Source organism: Equus caballus, chromosome 18 (assembly GCF_041296265.1).
Source record: "Equus caballus isolate H_3958 breed thoroughbred chromosome 18, TB-T2T, whole genome shotgun sequence".
In the NCBI taxonomy this organism is placed as follows: Eukaryota; Metazoa; Chordata; class Mammalia; order Perissodactyla; family Equidae; genus Equus; species Equus caballus.
In genome coordinates, this window is record NC_091701.1 from 77,079,350 (window position 1) to 77,091,700 (window position 12,351).

Sequence of the window (12,351 nt, forward strand, 5' to 3'; positions counted from 1 at the left end):
TTTGTTTGTTTCGTTTTTGTTTTTTTGTCAATGGCATCTCGCAGGTAGAAAACATTTGTATCAAGTGAAAACATTTTACTTGAGCCTCCCAGTATTGTCTCACATAGTTGTATTTTAAAAAAATTCATTGTGCATATTTAAAAATTGGGAGATGTCACATAAAAACCAGAATACTTTCTTTTGAAAAATCAGGTGATCTGACCACATTGACCCCATGCTCCTGTATAGCAAGAACGGAATGGGCTCACCCAGTCCCATCCTGCTATCCCCCCACTGCCCTGTCTCCTCCTTTGAGGCTGCTGCCAACTACCCTTTATCCCTGGGCTTGTGATCTGTTTTTCCTTATGTCCAGCCCACTTCACTTACTCACGTTGCCTGCCCTGTGGGCGTTTGAATTCTGGAGATGGTTTAGAGAAGTGGCAGAATCACCAGAAACTCTTTCCAAATCGCAGGTTAGGGAGGTGGGGGAGTGGGGCACATGAAAGAGAGACAGGTCTTTGGAATCATATCAGTAAGTTATCCTTCCAGCTAGCTAAAAGCGCCAGGGGGACAAAAGGTACACCACAAAATGTAGTCAACATTTAATAGGAAGAAGTTCTTCAGCTCAGTGTCTTCACAATAAAACATGTAAAAGGGAAAGAGAAAATAGTACAAAGCCCAGAGAAAGCTCAGCTCCAGCTATTAAGAACATCACTCTTCAACGAAGAGTCATGAAAATCTATGTAATTGAGATAAGCATTCATACATTCCAGACCACTCAGAGGGAAGCAAATTGTGAAAAGACAAATACAATCAAAGCAACCCAAGAACTAAACTCACCATATGCATTTCTCAAAGAAACCTCACAGCAGTTCTCTAGGCCCACAGAGAAGGGGTTCCTACCATCCTTGGCAACAGAGAACAACTTCTCTGCTCATGATTCTTGTCTTTTTTTGCTACCATCTTCTAAAGTGTCAGAATCTTCCTCATAAACAGTAAGGGAAGGTGATCTCCCATATCGTTGATAAATTTCTTCATTCTTGGCGATTATCTTTTGCCTATAAAGAAAGAGAAGATGTATCACTGTAGACTCGAAGGGTAGGAAGGGGTGGGAGGTACCTGGGGGAGAGAAACACGACTTCATTCCCTCACGGGAGACAGGGTCACTCATTCCTTGCAATGGTTGTGAATTTACTGAGATATGATATTTGGGTGCCCAAATTCCCATATGAGGAATTTTCTCCTAAATTAACACAATGAATAACTGCCCTTTATTAAAGTGTTGACCAGAATTTATTTCAATTGACATGCAACTTCAGGTAACAGAATAATTTCTGACCTGAAGCTGATTTCCACAGGCACCAGATGCAGCTGCATCCAAGGGCCAACCGTGGACACATGACCGTCTACACTCTCAGGGGAGATGGGCCAAAAAATAATCCTCAGTCACAGAACTGAATAAACTCAGAGACTCTCAGATAAATCTCCTGTGTCGTTTTGCAAAAAACTAAGACATAGTTAAGGGAGAGGAGTCTAGACACAGCCCAGCACCACTTCAAATGAACGGTCGGACCTCAGCAGGTAACTTCTGTGGCCAAGCTCAGAGGGAGCATCTCTGTCCCGAAAATGCCTGTGTCTTGACTTCATCAGGGAATCCCTGGGTTCTTCGCCGATTCCCCATGGAAATCCCTCCCATTTTTAAAGATAATGCAGCCATGTCTCTTTGAAAAGCATCCTTTCACCTTAGATGAATGTTTTCTTCGGTCAGGAGTTGTATGGTATATTTAAACTTCTCTTCAGCTTCAGCAAGCTTGGCCTGGAGTTTTTTCTCTAGATTTCCCACCACAGCTTTCTGAAAGACATAAATTGCAATAGCTGTCTTTCCCAAACCAGAGTCTCCCAGAGCAGAGCTGCACGGCAGGGCTGCACCGACCCGGGTTTCTCCCTCAGAGTCCCACCCCGACCCCAGCCAGGACTCACCTCTTTCTGGAGTTCCATCTGGGTTTGGTAGAGGGTTGTGTTAAGTGATTCTAGGATAAGAGCTTGTGTGTGCAACTCTTCCTCTATGACCTATGTAAGAAGAAATTGCTTCAGGACATCATGACAGTGTTTACCCATTTATTCTCTTCTCTGGGGCACTGGGACAAGAATGTGAAGCATTAACTTTAGCTACTCATTCCTGCACCATTCGGTCGCTCTGCCCTGTTAATTCTACCCTCTCTATGTCTTGCCCATCTACAGCCTCCTCTGTCACTCCTCCAGAGCCAGCCCTCAGCAGAGCTCACATTGGTTGCCACAGCAGTTACCAATCATTTATTCATTAAACAAATATTTGTTAAATATCTATTACAGATTCCAACTATATGACATTCCAGAAAAGGCAAAACCATAGAGACAATAAAAAGATCAATGGTTGCCAAGGGCTGCGAAAGGAAGCAAAGGATGAATAGGTGGAGGGCAGAGGATTTTTAGGGCAGAGAAACTATTCTATACGATACTGCAGTGGTGGATAAATGGCATGATGCATTTGACAAAGCCTATAGAATGTACAACACAAAGAGCAAACTAATGTAATTTATGGGCTTCAGTTAAAAATGATGCATCAATATTGGTTCATCAACTGTAACAAATGTACCACACAAATGCAAGATGTTAATAATGGAGGAAATTGCGTGGGTGACAGGGGAGTATATGGGAAATCTCTGTACTTTTGTGCTTAATTTTTCAGTAAAACTAACACTGCTTTAAAAAATAGTCTGTTAATTAGGAAAAAACCTACTACTGTATTAAGCACCAGGAATATTACGATGAACAATGCAGATATAATTCCTGCTCTTATGGGGATACATTCTAGTGAGAGAAATGTAAATAAAATAAATAAAAGTAAATAAAATAATTAGAATAATAAATTGAAAACAAACCGAGGATGCCATATAAGAGCAGGGAAGGGATAAGTGTGGGATCTACTTCAGATAGATGCTGAAGAGACTACGACAACGGACCAGATGGGTCTCCACTTTCAGGTGTCAGCCCCATTGAATTCCTACATGTCCTTGGAGCTCTTCTCATGTAAAAAGCATCTTCCCAAGATGTACAAACCGGAGAGGTACCATGACTTACTGCAACTGCATTGTGCAAAGCATTGTACTGGATCATTTTGCATTCTTTCATTTATTTATTCATTCAAAAAATCAATTGCTATTTACTGGATGTCTGTGATGTGCCAGGCACTGTTCTAGAAGTTTGGGATTAGTAGTAAAGAAAATAGACAAAAACCCCTGCTTTCACTGAGTTTATCAGGTTAGATGATTATAAGTCTGTGTAGAAAAATAAAATAGGGAAAGGAAGTGCGGGCAGATTGTTGAGCCTTTAAATAGAGTAGCTCCTGAGAAGGCAGCAATTGAGCAAACACCAGAAAGAGGTAAGGAAGTTAGCCATGTGAGTATATGGAAAAGAGATTTCCAGGAACAGAGAATATAAAGTGCAAAGAGCCCAAAGTGGGAGCATCCTGGCCTGTTAAAGAAACAGCAAGAAGCCCAGTGCCACTGGAGTGGTGTGATGGAGGAGAAGAAATAGAGGGAGATGAGGTAGGGGGAAAGAACCACCAGCATGAAGCAGGTGGAACAATCTCTGGGGACAACACAGGGCTGGGAATAGATCATATTCCCATCAGTCAGTGTAGAAAAACTCTTCTAATACACAGAGTATTGGGTACACTACTCAGAAGGATGTTATCTCAGTAGTGGGGAAAAATTAGCCCTAAAGACTGCTTTAATTCTGCCTAATAAAGCTTAAAAACAAAGTTTGAAAAGATCAAACTATTTCCAAGTAACTTAACTGAATCCCAGAACAAAGCTCAATGACACTTAAAGGAATACAAAAATATTCAATGCCCAAAAAGGTAAACTTCACCCTGGCTGGCATCCAATCAAAAAATTATCAGGCATGCAAACAAACAAGAAAATATGACCATAAACCAGGAGCAAAATCAATTAATAGAAAGAGGCCCAGATGCATCTCCGTGAGAGGTGAGACCTCTCCAGGGACTGAGACATTGGTGGCAGCCATTATGTGATCTAGTACAGGCATACTGACACAGATGCAGGCAGAGCCACTGGAGTTCTTCCCCTGGCCTGTTAGCCCAGGGGTCTACCACACCCACTAGAGCACCAATTTAATCTAGTTCAGCCAGGGCAGGCAGCCCACTCAAGTGACTGGCCCCACCCAACAGCAAGCTCTCAGGCAACTTGTGGGCGAGCATAGGCAGGGTGCCCGGATCCTCTGCAGCCAGGCGAGGGGGTCCACCTCTGTGGGACAGGGCATGCACAAGGAGCAGGTCAAGCATCTAGGGTGTTGGTAGAGCATATGAGGCCTTTGCAGTGGGGTGACTGGGTCTACTTCAGGGGTTGGGGCATGCGCACAGGGCAGGACTGTGTTGACAATGTGTGTGGTCCTGTGGGCAGTGGGGCTCATTAGCTGCAGAAGACTTATGCGTCTCAAATAGCCATACATGGGATTGGCCCCACCTCCCAAAGCCTGAAACAATTGGGTGTTCCCATGCCTGGGGCCAGTCCCACTCTCCTGCAATCCTGAGAGAGCTGACAACAGCCTTGCAGGTTGGTGGCCTATAGCAATTGTAAGCCCCTGAGCCTAGCAACCAGCCATGCTGGGGGCCGACTCACTTAACAGAAAAACTGCAACAGGAATGTGCTATTAGACCTTGCAGCCAACTGTGCTGGGGCTCCTCATGCCTGATAAAGTGACTGAAGGGACCATAGCAGCCACATGCATCTGAGCATTACAACCTGCTGGCCAGAGGGACAGCCTAGTCTCCCTGGGCACCTACAGCAAGAGCAACCCTGTCAAAACAGAAGGATACACGTAGCCCACACAGGGGTCACTCCTGGAACATTTGGAACTGGTGACGAGAGGAAAGCACACTGCTGGGTCTCATAAGACATCTCTTACATTAAGGCCACTCCAAGACCATAAAGTCTCTCCAAGATCAGGAGACTTAGCTGACCTACCTACTATGTAGATATAAGTATAGAGAAAGAAGCAAAATAAGGAGGCAAAGGAATACATTTCAAGTAGGGAACAGGACAAAACCCCAGAAAAAGAGCTAAATGAAACAGATATAAACAATCTACCTGACAAAGAGTTCAAACAAAAAGTCATAAGGATGCTCACTGGTCTTGAGAGAATGGATGAACTCAGTGAGAATGTCAACAAAGAATTGGCAAATATAAAGAACCAATCAGAAATGAAGACTACAATACTGGAAATGAGAAATTCACAAAAGGCATTCAATATCAGAGAAGATGATATAGAAAAATGGATCAGTGAGCTGGATGAAAGGCTAGAGGAAATCACCCAAGCTGAACAGATAAAAAATAAAAAGAACAACAACAGTCTAAGGGACCTCTGGGACAACATCAAGCACACTAACATTCATATTATAGGTGTCTCAGAAGGAGAAGAGAGAGACAAAGGGGCAGATAATCTATTTGAGGAAATAATAGCTGAAAACTTTCCTAACCTAAGGAGGAAAACACACATCCAGGTACAGGATGCACAGAGAACACCAAACAAGATAAACTCAAAGAAGCCCACACCAAGACACATTATAATTAAAATGTCAAGAATTAAAAATAAAGAGAGAATCCTAAAAGCTGCAAGAGAAAGGCAACAAGTTACACACAAAGGAAAGCCCATAAGGCTCTCAGCTGACTTCTCAGCAGAAGCCTTACAGGCTAGAAGGGAATGACATAATATATTTAAAGTGCTGACAGGAAAAAACCTACTGCCAAGAATATTCTACCCAGCAAGGTTATCATTCAAAATGGAAGGAGAGAGAAAGAGTTTCCCAGATAAGCAAAAATTAAAGGAGTTTATCACCAAGAAACCAGTCTTACAAGAAATGCTAAAGGGACTTATTTAAGTAGGAAAGAGAAGATCACAAATAGGATTAAGAAAAATTATATATATAAAAAAAGCAATAAAATCAATGGTAAAGGCAAAAATACAGTAAAGGTAGCAGATCAATCACCTATGAAGATAATATGAAGTTCAAAAGACAAAAGTACTAAAATTACCTATTTCCATGATAAGAGGGTAACGAATACACACACACAAAGAAAGATATTAGATACGATATCAAAAACATAAAATGTGGGAGGTGGGGTGTAAAGGAGTAGAGCTTTTAGAAAGAGGTCAAACTAAAGAGACCACCAAATCAATATAGATTTCTATATACTTAGGTTATTAAAAATGACCCTCACAGTAATCACAAGCCAGAAACCTATAATAAGTACACAAAAAATTAAGAGAAAGCAACTCAAACATAATACTAAAGAAAGCCATCAAACCACAAGGAAAGAGAGCACGAGAAGAAAAAAGGAACAGAGAAGAGCTACTAAAACACCCAGAAAAAAGCAACAAAATGGCAATAAGTACATACTTATCAATAGCTACTTTAAATGTCAATGGACTAAATGCTCCAATCAAAAGGCATAGGGTGGCTGGTTGGATAAAAAAATAAGACCCATATATTTGCTGCATACAAGAGAAACACTTCAGACCTAAAGACACTCACAAACTGAAAGCGAAGGGATGAAAAAAGATACTTCATGCAAATGGCAATGAAAAGAAAGCTGAGGTAGCAATACTTTTATTAGACAAAATAGACTTTAAAACAAAAACTGTAACAGGAGAAAAGAAGGGCACTACAAAATGATAAAGGGAACAATCCAACAAGAGGATATTACACTTGTAAATATCTAGGCACCCAACATAGGATCACCTAAATATATAAAGAAATTATTAACAGGCATAAAAGGAGCAATAGTTAGTAACACAATAATAGGAATTTTAACTCTCCACTTACACCAACGGATAGATCATCCAAACAGAAGATCAGTAAGAAAAACCTTGCCCTTAAACAACACATTTGACCAGATGGACTTAGTAGATATATACAGAACATTCCATCCCAAAACCACAGAATACATATTCTTTTCAAATGCACATGGAACATTCTCCAGGATTGATCAATATTAGGTAACAAAACAAGTCTCAATAAATTTAAGAAGACTGAAATAATACCAAGCATCTTTTCTGACCACAACTGTATGAAACTAGAAATCAACTATAGGAAGAAAATCAGAAAAGACACAAATATGTGGAGATTAAACAAAATGCTACTGAGAAACAATTGGGTCAATGAAGAAATCAAAGGAAAAATAAAAAAATACCTGGAGACAATGAAAATGAAAATACGACATGCCAAAATTTATGGGATACAGCAAAAGCAGTTCTAAGAGGGAAGTTTAAAGCAACACAGGCCTACCTCAACAAACAAGAAAAATCTCATAAACAATCTAACAGTGCACCTAAAGGAGCTGGAAAAAGAAGAACAAACAAAGCCCAAAATCAGTACATGGAAGGAAATAATAAAAATCAGAGCAGAAATAAATGAAATAGAGCTTCAAAAAACAATAGAAAAAATCAATGAAACCAAGAGCTAGTTCTTTGAAAAGATAAACAAAATTGACAAACTTTTAGCCAGACTCACCAAGAAAAAAAGAGAGAAGCCTCAAATAAATAAAATCAGAAATGAAAGAGGAGAAATTACAACAGACACCTCAGAATTACAAAAGATTATAAGAGAATACTATCAAAAGCTATACACCAACAAACTGGATAATCTAGAAGAAATGGATAAATTCCTAGAATCATACAACCTTCCAAAACTGAATCAAGAAGAAATAGAAATTTGAATAGACCAGTAAGGAGATTGAAATAGTAACCAAAAACCTCCCCAAAAATAAAAGTCCAGGGCCAGATGGCTTCTCTAGTGAATTCTACCAAACATTCCAAGAAAACTTAATACCTGTCCTTCTCAAACTGTTCCAAAAAATTGAAGAGGAGGGGAAACTTCCTAACTCATTCTATGAGGCCAATATTACCCTGATACCAAAACCAGACAAGGACAAGAAAAAAAAGAAAATTACAGGCCAATATCACTGATGAACATCGATGCAAAAATCCTCCACAAAACACTAGCAAATCCAATACAACACATTAAAGAGATCATACACCATGATCAAGTGGGATTTATTCCAGGGGGACGGGATGTTTCAACATCCGCAAATCATTCAACATGATACACCACATCAACAAAATGAGGACTAAAATTCACATGATCTTCTCAACAGATACAGAGGAAGCATTTGACAAGATACAGCATCCATTTATGCTAAAACACTCTGAATAAAATGGGTATAGAAGGAAAGTACTTCAACATAATAAAGGTCATATATGACAAATCCACAGCTAATACCATCCTCAATGGAGAAAAATTGAGAACTACCCCTATAAGAACAGGAACCAGGCAGGAAGCCCACTTTGACCACGTTTATTTAACATAGTGTTGGAAGTCCTAGCCAGAGCAATTAGGCAAGAAAAGGAAATAAAAGGGATCCAAAATGGAAAGGAAGAAGTGAAACTGTCACTATTTGCAGATGACATGATTTTACATAGAGAAAACTCTAAAGGATCCAGTAAAAAACTTTTAGAAATAATAAATGAATAAGGTAAAGTTGCAGGATACAAAACCAAGATACAAAAATCAGTTGCATTTTTATGCACTAACAACGAAGTAGCAAAAAGAGAAATTAAGAATACAATCTCATTTAAAATTGCAACAAAAAGAATAAAATATGTAGGAATAGACTTAACCAAGGAGATGAAAGATCTGTAGACTGAAAACCATAAAACATTGTTGAAAGCAAGTGAAGAAGACACAAAGAAATGGAAAGATATTCTGTGCTCTTGGATTGGAAGAATTAACATAGTTAAAAAGTCCATACTTCCTAAAGCAATCTACAGATTCAATGCAATCCCTATCAAAGTTCCAATAACATTTTTCACAGAAATAGAACAAAGAATCCTAAAATTTATATGGAACAACGAAAGACCCTGAAAAGCCAAAGGAATCCTGAGGAAAAAGAACAAAGCTGGAGGTGTCATAGTCACTGATTTCAAAATATACTAGAAAGCTATAGTAATCAAAACAGCACGGTACTGGCACAAAAACAGACACAAAAGTCCATGGAACAGAATCGAGAGCCCAGAAATAAACCCACACATCTATGGACAGCTAATTTTCACCAAGGGAGCCAGGCACATAGAATGGAGAAAAGAAAGTCTCTTCAATAAATGGTGTTGGGAAAACTGAACAGCCACATGCAAAAGAATGAAAGTAGACTATTATCTTATACCATATACAAAAATTCAAAATGGATTAAATACTTGAATGTAAGACCTGAAATCATGAAAGTTCTAGAAGAAAACATAGGCAGTACGCTCTTTGACATCGATCTTAGCAACATATTTTCAAGTACCATGTCTGACCAGGCAAGGGAAACAAAAGAAAACAAAAAACAAAAACAAATGGGACTACATCAAACTAACCATCGTCTGCACAGCAAAGGAAACCATCAACAATAGGAAAAGACAATCTAACAATTGTGAGAAGATATTTGCAAACCATATATCTGATAAGGGGTTAATATCCAAAACATATAAAGAACAACAAAAAAACTAACAACCCAATTAAAAGATGGGCAAAAGATCTGAATAGACATTTCTCCAAAGAAGATATGTAGATGACCAACAGACATATGAAAAGATGTTCAACATCATTAACTATCAGGGAATGCAAATCAGAACTACAATGAGATATCACCTCACTCTGGTCAGAATGGCTATAATTAAGACAGGAAACAACAAGTGTTGGAGAGGATGTGGAGAGAAGGGAACCCTCGTACACTGCTGGTAGGAGTGCAAACTGGTGCAGCCACACTGGAAAACAATATGGAGATTCGTCAAAAAATTAAGAATAGATCTACCATGTGATCCAGCTATTCCACTGCTGGGTATTTATCCAAAGAACATGAAAACATGAACTTGTAAAGATAAATGCACACCTATGTTCATTGCAGCACTATTCACAATAGTCAAGACTTGGAAGCAACCTAAATGCCCACCAAGGGATGAATGGATAAAGAAGATGTGGTATATATATACAATGGAATACTGCTCAGCCATAAGTAACCAAGAAATCTGGCCATTTGTGACAACATGAATGGAGCTTGAGGGTGTTATGCTAACTGAAATAAGTCAGAGGGAGAAAGTCAAATACTGTACGATCTTACTCAGAAGATGAAAACAGCAAGGAACGATCACAGAGAGGCAGAGATGAGACTGGTGGTTACTGGAGGGCAAGAGGGGAGGGAGGAGGTTGCAAGGGGTGATTAGGCACATGTGTGTGGTGATGGACTGTAATTAGTCTTTGGGTGGTGAACATGATGTAATTTACACAGAAACCTAAATATAATGATGTACATCTGAAATCTATATAATGTTATAAACCAATGTTACCACAATAAAAAAAAAGAGAGACCCAGAAATGACACAAATGATACGCTTTGTAGACAAGCTCATGGAAGCAGTTATTATGATTCACTGGGTCTACCTTGCTCATTCCTTCACCTTGTAGAATATCGTGGTCTGTGTGCTCAACAGCGCTGAAGCCTTGCCTGGGCTCCTAGATATCATCCCGTACTTTCAGAATGGCTAATCTTTTCCCACACTTGACCATTCTGGACCCAAGTTAAATTCCCAGTGAAAGGAGAAGCACAAGGCAGCTTGTGGGTTTGAACATTTTCCCTTCAGGTGTCTCCCACATGAAAGTGCCATAATTTGTGCCAGAAGAAGAGAGTTCCTTGAGGAGGATGTGGGGGGTGAGTTTTAAGGAGAGTCTTTTTTTTTTTTTTAAAGATTTTATTTTTTTCCTTTTTCTCCCCAAATCCCCCCAGTACATAGTTGTATATTCTTTGTTGTGAGTCCTTCTAGTTGTGGCATGTGGGACACTGCCTCAGCGTGGTTTGATGAGCAGTGTCATGTCCACGGCCAGGATTCGAACCAACGAAACACTGGGCTGCCTGCAGCAGAGCGTGCGAACTTAACCACTGGGCCAAGGGGCCAGCCCTAAGGAGAGTCTTGGAGTCAGAGTTTCTGGGGGCAGTATTGTACTTTTCAGAACTTAAAGGGAAGAATCAGGTATTTTGCCATTCAGGGCCCTTCTGCAGTTTGAGACTTACTAGAAATGAAAGGCACTTGACACTGAAGATCACACAGTATATTGCTCATGCATTTGTTCAAATTTGGCTCTAAAAAGGCACCAAGGGCTTCGTTTTATGATAGTTCTAAAATCCTTTTTGACTTCTTGAATCCAGCAAACTCAGCTTTAGGTCTTCCATTTTTTATTGGTTTTAGGAAAATTATCATAGATTCCACTTTATTGAGGGTATATTATTTTACCGACGTACTTGTAAGATGCTAATTCCACAGGAAAAATAAAAAAGTTTACCTCTTTGGTCTTTCTCAGCTCCTCTAATTGCAAGGTGTCCCTTTCATGTTGTTTCAAGAGCTCCTAAAAATAATTTTTTGGGGAAAAGGTCAGCACTGGGGTTCTGGCGCTTCTTTCAGAAAATTAAGAAAGCCAAAATAGGATTCAGGAATATAATATTCACCAAAGTTTAGATATAGGTTTAATGAAGTACATATTACAAACTAATTATATGATGTGTGACGTTAAATAATAAAAATCTTACTCATGTTCAACCTTAGTACATTGACAAATATTTTTTTTCTTTTTTCTTTTTGTGAGGAAGATTCACCCCAAACTAACATCCATTGGCAATCCTCTTTTTTTTTTTTTGCTTGAGGAAGATTAGGCCTGAGCTAACATCTGTGCCAATCTTCCTCCACTTTATATGTGGGTTGCCGCCACAGCATGGCTGATGAGTGGAGTAGGTCTGCACCTGGGATCCAAACCCAAGAACCTGGGCTGCTGAAGTGGAGAACACACGGAACTTTAATCACTCAGCCACAGGGCCAGCCCCCACATTGACAAATATTAAAAGAAATTATATTTTCATGAAAGACTTTTCTTGTTAGTGTATAGATTCAACACTGTTAAATACCCAATTCTCCACAGACTGAACTTTATAGTCAATGCAATCCCAGTCAAAATACCAGCAGGCTTTCTTGCCAAGATAATTCTAAAATTTAAATAGAAATACAAAGGATCTAGAAGAGTCAAAACAATCTTGAAAAACAAGAGTAAAGTTGGAAGATTTTCACTCCCTGATTTCAAGCTACAGTAATTAAGACAATTTGTTTTTGACCCAAGTATAGGCAAATAGTTGAATGGAACAGAATAGAGAGTCCCCCGCACTCCCTAAAGACATCAAAGACACCAACGAAACTCACTGGAAAAGGAAAGCTTTTTCAACAAATCATTCT

The 12,351-nt window shown here is 39.4% G+C and overlaps 1 protein-coding gene across 5 annotated transcripts in view; it reads right to left on the bottom strand.

Moving 5' to 3' along the window:
* Positions 1–26: 26 nt before the first annotated feature.
* The window catches only part of FLACC1 (flagellum associated containing coiled-coil domains 1), a 36,533-nt gene continuing 24,208 nt past the window's right edge, over positions 27–12,351 (bottom strand). For 3 of the 5 annotated variants that reach the window (XM_014732330.3, XM_023622356.2, XM_070241618.1), the window contains 4 exons: positions 11,414–11,476; positions 1,960–2,049; positions 1,722–1,831; positions 568–1,037 (listed from right to left, as the gene is read on the bottom strand). In XM_014732330.3, the coding sequence (XP_014587816.1) occupies positions 914–1,037; positions 1,722–1,831; positions 1,960–2,049; positions 11,414–11,476 (387 nt within the window). In that variant the 3' untranslated portion in view covers positions 568–913. Of the gene's footprint in view, positions 1,038–1,721; positions 1,832–1,959; positions 2,050–11,413; positions 11,477–12,351 lie in introns of all 5 variants that reach the window. The other 2 variants (XM_014732327.3, XM_070241617.1) reach the window with 2 other exon arrangements.